The following is an 8,516-nucleotide window of genomic DNA, read 5'->3' as shown; positions in this document are numbered from 1 at the left end:
GCCGCCGGGGAGCGGGGGCAGCAGGTTAGGATGCGCGCTACTTAAGGTCCAGCTGCGAGAGCTATTGACGTGTTTGGAGCTGGAGACTGTTGGGTCCCTGGCGGAGCGGCACCTCGAGGTGAGTGATCCCGCCACCCTCCTTCCGTGGCGCCTGCAGGGAAGGGGGAATCGAGGGCTGCACCCGAGCCGCCACGGGACCTCAACACACTTCCGCGCGAAGCTGCTTCCACCAGGCCTCGCCGCGGCGCGGGCCCCTGCCCCTTGCTTCTCCTCCCCGCGATGCGGGTCTCTTCGGGCCGGGGACGAGGAAGGTGACCCGCGCCCGGGCCACCCCAGCTGTTTCTCCAGCCTCCTTCCCAGCCTTTGAAGCGTGATCGCCTGCACCTACACCCAGTTTCCTGCGTTGTCCTCGCCCCCTGCCCCTCGGCACCGTCGAAGGTGGAAGCAAGGTGTGTTCACCTGTGCCCGCCGTCCACGGTTCGACGGACTGGCTGCATCGCGGATGGCAGCGAGGTCTCGGGCTTGCATCTCTCCGGCTTCTCCATTCGATTGCCCGCCTCCCCCCGGTATGCCACCCTGACTTCCTGACCCTGTCTCTCTGCACCCAGCGGTGGGTGACGGGCTTGAGGTCCTCACAGGACATTTCCCAGCTCCCCGCGAGTTGCATCCGCGCGTTGTCAGAACCACAGAGCCTGCCTTGGCTCTGACCAGCCAGGGGCCCTTCCCCCGTCCCTTTCAAAGCTACTTGGAGAGTGGGGATGTGATGGGAAGGAAATCAAATACGTTTGAAGGCAGGCTGCCCTTTAGGGGAGATTTTAGAGTTGTTCCTCAGATATGCTTGTGAGGCCCTTCCTTCTACTCTTTGGTTTTCTCTCTGGTAGGTAGAGCTGAGAAACGTTTGTCTGCAGTAAGTAGACGAGGCCTCTCCCTAGCGGAACACTTGATCTTGCCCTTCAGCCCGCTCCTCACTGTGAATGGACATTTCTAGTTGACACCTGAGGGATTTATGCAAAGAAGGTGCCATTTGGAAGTCCAGACTTAGACGGACGTGTGTTTAGAATTCGGAGAGGAAAGGAAAGGAAATGGGAATAAACTCATGCTGCAGACTTAATTCGGGTACATGGGATGTCATCTAGGTATTATTTCTAAAGAACCCCTAATAATGATGACAAAATGGAGAGTAGGACGCTTTCACAGAAGGCATGCAACCTGACTTTTGTCTGCGTCTGATCGTTGTTGAGATTATGTCCGAGGAATGTGAACAGCTAAGCAGAGGTCTGTGTTCTCACGCCATAGGATAGATGCAAACAGCAAGGCTGTGCATTTAGTACCATCATTTCCTCAAGGAAGTCAAGCCTGGAAAAGAACTGTGTTCAGTAGACGAAGACACTTCTAGATATTTTCGAACAACATCTTGAATATCCCTTTTGCCAAGATGTTTTTGTTAGCCAGTTATATTCATGTACTGTTCTATGAAAATCATTAAAAAAAAAAAAAAAAAAAAAAGGATTGCATCGTGGGTACGAATAGTTAAAGGACCCCAGAATGACTAAACTCTTTTCCATCCTTCTTTGCAAAGGTTGGTCTCTTTTAGCCTGGACAGCCTGATCATTCCATAATCGAAGAAACCAAACTAGGTGACTCTTGATTTGAGAATACCTCCACTTTTCAGGAGCTTGTGGGGTTTGATTATTTTTCCTGAATGTATTTTTTTTTTAACATGGTATATTTTTTTGATGGTCCCATCTTGGGCAATGAAAGTAGAAACCATTTCATACGAAAATCCTGACCTCTGTCTGGTTATACTGACTTAGTTTTTTATTCTGTGGCATTTTGTAGGTCATACTACATTATTTGCTGTCTGTTTCTAGAATAGGTTTCAGGAATATAAATTAAGTCAGCTCTTTAAACTTAGTGCAGAGCATTTAAAAATATTTGTAGTCCAGCCTGTGTGGCTCAGTGGTTGAGCACTGACCTATAAACCAGGAGGTCACTGTTCCATTCCTGGTCCGGGCACATGCCTGCGTTGTGGGCTCCATCCCCAGTAGGGGGCATGCAGGAGGCAGCCAATCAAGGATTCTGTCTCATCATTGATGTTCCTATCTCTCTATCTCCCGTCCTCTCTGAAATCAATAAAAATATATTTGAAAAAAAAATATTTGTAGGTGGTTCATCCATGGTATACAATATATTGAAACAAAATCACTTTGAAATATTCTTTTTATAATTTTTTCTTTTAGTTCCTATGAAATGTCTTTGAAGATAATAGGCACACCAACTTCAGTTGAATTCACTTATAGAAAGCAATTGTCATGGGATATAGTTGACATGCCAATTATATGAGTATATGATTTGGCTGGGAATAACTAATTGGCTCTTAGGGAACTGTTATCACTTTTAATCAATAAAGACTTCTGCAGGCTGTATCTGGAAGGTTTGAGTTGAAAGATTAATGAATGACAGTAGCATTCCATGATTCCTTCAACCCAGAAGTATCAATTAAATATAAGATAATGCTGGAAGACAGGTTTCAACTTTTTAAAAAAAAACTTTTTGAAATGTCAACTAAGCAATAACTTTGTTTTTTTGGTATATTGGCACTGCAGTGCTGGCCACAGAATAGGCATCCATGTTCTTTAGTTAACAAATGTTTTTGCTGAAGTTGGGTTATACTAAATTTTTTCACATTTATTTTGGAGGCTAATCCTTTATATAATAAAGAACTAATATGCTAATTATACCGAACTGCAGAATGACCATCTGGACGACCTTCCGGATGAAGCCGGGGCTGCAAGGGCTGGCTGAGGCTGCGAGGGCCGAGCCCCTTGCATGACGAATTTCATGCATCGGGCCTCTAGTCAATGTATAATAGGGAAATAACTGTTAGAGTGCATGCTGTATTCTTAGGTTTTGTTAGTATAATTAATTGCTTAACCTTTAAAAATAAGAATAAACTAAAATTGAATGCTAGCTGAACTATCTTTCTTTTTGGACTTTATAATCAAATTTCAATAGATGTATTTAAATATCGCCTTTGTGCTGAGGCACCATGGCAATGCAAAGGAAAAACATCCAAATCTCTTTTTTCAAAATACATAGGCTGTAGGAAGTTGCTCATTAGATAATCAATATGCCAGAAGTAATTTTCAAGCACTTATGGGGTTAATGAGATTTATTGATTTGTTTTATGTCATCCACTATATAACTCTTTTCCCCAACATTTCCTCCCTTCAGTAAGAAGACTGTTAGGATGCCAATGGTAGCACGAAGACTGAGAGATCCTGACATAAATCCTTGCTTGTTGGTAAGGCGGTTTGCTTTTAATTTTCATGAGTGTTAAGTTGGGAAAACAGGCTTCTTCTGATTTTGTGGGCATCTGTTTTCTTCAGTTCTTTTTAAAAAAATGTTTTTCTCTATTTGCTTTTTAATTTTAATGGGATTTTTTTAAATAAAGAACTTTTATATTTCCTACTCAGAAATCCAGTATTCACTTCAATCTTTTTCTACTATGTCAATTATTGTTTTTTAATTAATTTAGTTATTTTTATTAAAGTATAATTGACATATATTAGTTTCAAGTGTACAACATAGTTATTCAACATTTATATACCTTATGATGTGATAACCACAATATGTCAAATATAACCATCTGTCACCATAAGTTATTATTGACTGTATTCCCTGTGCTATACATTACATCCCTGTCATTTATTTTATAACCGGAAGTTTATACCTTCACCTTTTTCACCCATCCCCGAGACCCCCTCCTTTTGGCAACCATAAGTTTGTTCTCTGTATTTAGCAATCTGTTTCTGTTTTCTGCCATTTTTTAAAAGTTATTTCTGTACAAAAAAAAATATTCCTAACCAGTGTATCCTTATTTTACTAGAGCATTTTTCGATATGCATAATTTAGCTAACAAAGATTTATCTCCTTTAAGTTTTCCATATTTATATAATATACAAGCATTTAATCATCACTATAATGTTAAACAGGCATATGTAACACTGAGGAAAATTTTTAGTCCAAACATGGAAAGTTGGCAAGTATGATATTTTAATTTTTTTTTAAATATATTTTATTGATTTTTTACAGAGAGAAAGGGAGAGAGAGATCGAGAGTTAGAAACATCGATGAGAGAGAAACATCGACCAGCTGCCTCCTGCACATCTCCCACTGGGGATGTGCCCGCAACCCAGGTACATGCCCTTGACCGGAATCGAACCTGGGACCCCTCAGTCCGCAGGCCGACGCTCCATCCACTGAGCCAAACCGGTTTTGGCGGCAAGTATGATATTTTAAAATTGTCACTGAAATTTATGTTTTAATAGCAATAATTTCATCATGTCCTTGAGACCACCTGGCTGAGAGAAAGGGGCTGATATAGAATTAGTCTATTAAACTCTAAAGGTTTTCACAAAGGTATATGAACAAAATGCTTTGTTGAATAATAAGCTTTTTGGCATTTATTTGGTATGACTAGCAATACTTACTTCTGGTTTTGTCACCCTGGGATAATGTAATCATCAGACTAGTGCTATGAAAATGATATTCCCTAATCCTATATGGATTTTCCAAATATACACATGCATTAATTATTTGGCATAGAAATTTACATTTGTTCTGTATATTATGTTTTCAATTGCTTTATTAAGTCTCTTTAGATAGGATATATTTCTTAGATCCATGAAGCAAATTACCTACCCATTTAGTTAAAGCTTTCCTTTAGGTAGTGACCTCTCAGAATCATACCTTTTTCTTTGAAGTTTGTTATCCAATCTATTTCCAGTTCAGATAGCTTGAATTTCATTCCCAAATGGCAGCTACCCTCCTTTGAACTCACAGCCCTGTGTTGCTCACTTTAGTTTTGAAGTGATCTTAATGATATCTATTAAAATTGCTTACATGATAGTGTATTTACTTGCATAATGATAGCAAAAATACACTGAGATGAATGGTGTTCATTTAAGTTGCCTTGATGTAGACCAGTTATTAGTAATTTACTTAGGATCTCAAAACTAGCATTAACATCAAACATTCAAGTCAAAGTCAGAACTGGAAAAAGCAGGAGAGCTGCCCTCTGAGTCAAGAGACGATTTTGCATCTAGGCGTGCTGCAGTGATTTTGAACACGTTGCACCTGCCACCGCTTCTCTGTTAAACGGTTACTGGGTTAAATGACCTCAGTCAGTGCTTTGGCTCAAATTCCCATGATTAGATATTAAAAAAAACTGACCCAGACTACAAAAAGGAAGATGTCTGCCCTGTGCAGAATGACTGCTTGGGATAGTTGGAAAAATAATTCAGTTTTTGTTCATTACAACACACAAAAAGACACTATTTCATATTAGCTGCTTTGTGGAGGAAGCATCTTCAGAAGTTTTTTGGGTTTTTTTAGATCCTATTCCACCTCTTAAATGATGCCTGTCTTACATATTTAAGGAATCTGATGCTTCTACCAGATGTATGGATGAAAATAACTATGACAGGGAAATGTGTTCCAATTACTTCTTGAAGTACAAAAACTGCCGAAAGTTCTGGGTAAGTCTAGCGAGGTTAGATGAGATGGTCTAACTCATCTCTTAGGCTTGAATCTGAAGCCTGAAATTAATCAGTACCCACAATCCTTCCTTTGGGATGGCTGCAGGGAAACTTCACCTTTCCACTTTGTCCTCAGTGTGTTATTTTAGCTTAAATAATCCTTGAGAGTTCTTCGTTGCCTCATCCTACTTCAAGGTATAAGGATGCAGTTCTAATATAGGTGGGTCTTCCTAGGTGTGTAAGTATCTGCAGCCCTAAAACAATAACCTTGTTATAATTTTATTTCTCTTGGTGATGAACAGAATGGATAATTTGTCTTGTCATAACACGTATTAGGCTTCCATTTCTGCCTCCTGCTCTCCCACTGCCACCCAGGATAGTTTAAATGGCCCCATTTTTCGGGAGACATTGATACGCAATTTCTGTTTCTCTGAGCACTAGGTCCAGCTGCTTCATTTCTCTCTGCTAAATTAACTGATGGTTTCATTGAAGGACTGTACACTTGTGCTCTTATAGTTGAACAGCATGTCCCCATCCCAGTTACCGTTAACATAGTCCTGTGGGAATAGTCACCTCTACTTAATTCTTAATAGTTTGAAACTTAATCTGAACTCTTCCAATTAGTTTTTTGGGTTTTCTTTATAACTTATTTTTTTTTAATTTCCTTTTTGGGGAAGCAATAGCACATTGCTGGAAAATAATTAGCAGTTAATACATGACTGAATTTGGTTTCTTCTTTTTTTCTTTTTTCCTATATGCAGAATTCTGTCATGGTGCAGAGAAGACAGAATGGAGTGAAGCCACCTATGCCAACAGCAGCAGAAAGAAATGAAATCTTGGGAGCCATGGGAAAGATGCCCTATTGAATGTTTGCATTAAAATGATTTAACTCCAAAGGAGATAAATATTTTTAATAAATGATGACTATAATCTTTTGAGACCGTACAAACCTTACCCAGACAGATCTTATATTCTGTAAGGGGAGACAGACTTGAGTGAGCCATGTGTCCTTTGTGTTTGCTCTCAGTGCCATGATGATAGTGTGCCACTGTCGAGCGTGTGTGTCAGAGCTCACAGTACTTCCTGGAGTTACGGGGGTGTTAGGAAAGGCTACACGAGGAGCTGGGCTTTTCCTCTGGGTCTCAAAAGAAAAGTAAAGTATGAGAAAGGAAAGACTTACCGAGGAGGTAAAGACTTAATGGGGTGAAAAGAAGGCAGTATTTCATGTGAGCAACAACATGCTAGAAGGAAAGCTCGAGACAAATTCAGAGTTGTCTGTCCACTGTCCCACCTGAGTTTAAGGCGGGTAGAGGAGTAATGGCAGAGGAGACTGTGAATGGCCTCAAATCCGAGGCTCATTACTAAGATCTCTATCCTTACTTCACTCACTTATCTTGGTTTAAATTAGGTCAGGGCATTCGCTAGGCAGGAAACAGGGCTGCAGGAAGGTTGCCTTAAGTAAATGGCATGCAAAAGAACTGGCTTGGTTGCTTTAAGGAAAAGTATGGTTAAAGGACTCTGTGACTAAAATCCATAAATATTGGACAACCTTCTGAAGGCATAGTATTGAACTATGGTAGTGGGGGCGGAAACGTGATTCTCTTAGAACTAGGATTTTTATTTTCAGGATGCAGTGGGCAGGGAAGGGTATGGGGTTCATCAGGTGAACACAACACTGGGATGAAACTAGAGCTCAACTTCACTTGATGATATAAAAACAATTCATAAGCCTATCTTTCTCAATAGTAGCTTATGATCTCACTTATGTGTGGAATCTAATGAACAAAATAAACTGATGAACAAAATAGATCCAGAGACATGGAAGCATGCAACAGACTGATGAATCTCAGGGAAGCGGGGTGAAGGAGGGAGAGATGAACCAAAGAACTTACATGCATATATGCATAACCCATGGACGCAGATAATAGTGTGGTGAAAGCCTGGGAGGGTCAGGAGCTGGGTGGAGGTGGTCAATGGAGGACAAAAAAGGGAAATCTGTAATACTTTCAACAACAAATATTTTAAAAAATATTCAGTATAGTGATGAGTGGATTGCATAGCAGCTCTCATACCCTCCACTTTTAAAAATCCAGTTTGCTTCATTTATAGAGTAGTTTTATAAAAGACATTTAATAATGGAAAATCAACAAAAACAAACAGTTTGTGTCCCTTTTCTTCAGGTGGCCCATGATCATCAAAGAGTATAATTTTAATGGCTGCTGACAACAAACTATCCATCTGATTAGTCTTTGTCCAAAATTCAGCTCGGCTGTTTTTAAGCCATAGAGGATCGTCACTGGTACATGTGATTCTATTTGAGTACAATGTGATTTCATTTTGAGTAAAGTTGTATTTGAAATTCTGGATTGTCTCAGCAATTCTTTTGATTTGTATTGATGACTCTCAAAGTGATGAATTAAAATAAGACCTGACAAGAAGTTAATAAATACTTGAGTGAGAAGCATTTCAGTACTTTTAAGCATGCTGGTTTAAGGATTTGGAATTTAATGTCACCTCTTTCAATGTACATACCAATATCGACACTCATCCTGTAGCTATTTGTCCTGGCATAGCTCTTTTTAAAAATAGCAACTGCATTCAGATACAATTCATATGTAAGTCACCTCCTTAAAGTGTACAATACAGTGGTTTTTAATATATTGACAATATTGTGCAGCCTTCACCACAATGGTTTTAGAACACATTTATCACCCCAGAAGGAAACCCTGTACCCATTAGCACACATTCTTCATTTCCCCCCTAACACCACATTTCTTCACAAAAACATAGGCAACTACTTATCTACTTTCTTTCTCTGGACACATATATAAGTGGGATCATACAATATGTGGTCTTTTGTGACTGGCCTCTTAGCCTCTTATCAAGGTTCATTCATGTTGCCTGCGTCAGTACTTTATTCTTTTTTATTACTAAGTACCATTCCATTGCATGGATATTTTATTTATTGATTCACCA

At 39.8% G+C, this 8,516-nt stretch overlaps 1 protein-coding gene across 3 annotated transcripts; it reads left to right on the top strand.

Moving 5' to 3' along the window:
- Nucleotides 1-6: 6 nt before the first annotated feature.
- CHCHD7 (coiled-coil-helix-coiled-coil-helix domain containing 7) lies at nt 7-6,458 on the top strand. 3 transcript variants are annotated; one of them, XM_006769061.2, is made up of 4 exons: nt 7-118; nt 3,235-3,304; nt 5,442-5,540; nt 6,302-6,458. In XM_006769061.2, the coding sequence occupies exons 2-4, from the start codon at nt 3,251-3,253 to the stop codon at nt 6,404-6,406; spliced, it is 258 nt and encodes an 85-aa protein (XP_006769124.1). In that variant the 5' UTR covers nt 7-118; nt 3,235-3,250; the 3' UTR covers nt 6,407-6,458. The 3 variants fall into 3 exon arrangements, with proteins under 3 accessions (XP_006769124.1, XP_015422918.1, XP_006769125.1); XM_015567432.1 differs by lacking the exon at nt 7-118 and adding an exon at nt 125-449; XM_006769062.2 differs by lacking the exon at nt 7-118 and adding an exon at nt 323-566.
- Nucleotides 6,459-8,516: the final 2,058 nt, after the last annotated feature.

Source organism: Myotis davidii, unplaced genomic scaffold, assembly GCF_000327345.1.
Source record: "Myotis davidii unplaced genomic scaffold, ASM32734v1 scaffold1, whole genome shotgun sequence".
Taxonomy (NCBI): Eukaryota; Metazoa; Chordata; class Mammalia; order Chiroptera; family Vespertilionidae; genus Myotis; species Myotis davidii.
The sequence above is the reverse complement of the archived record's forward strand: the minus strand, read 5'-3'. Positions and strand labels throughout refer to the sequence as shown.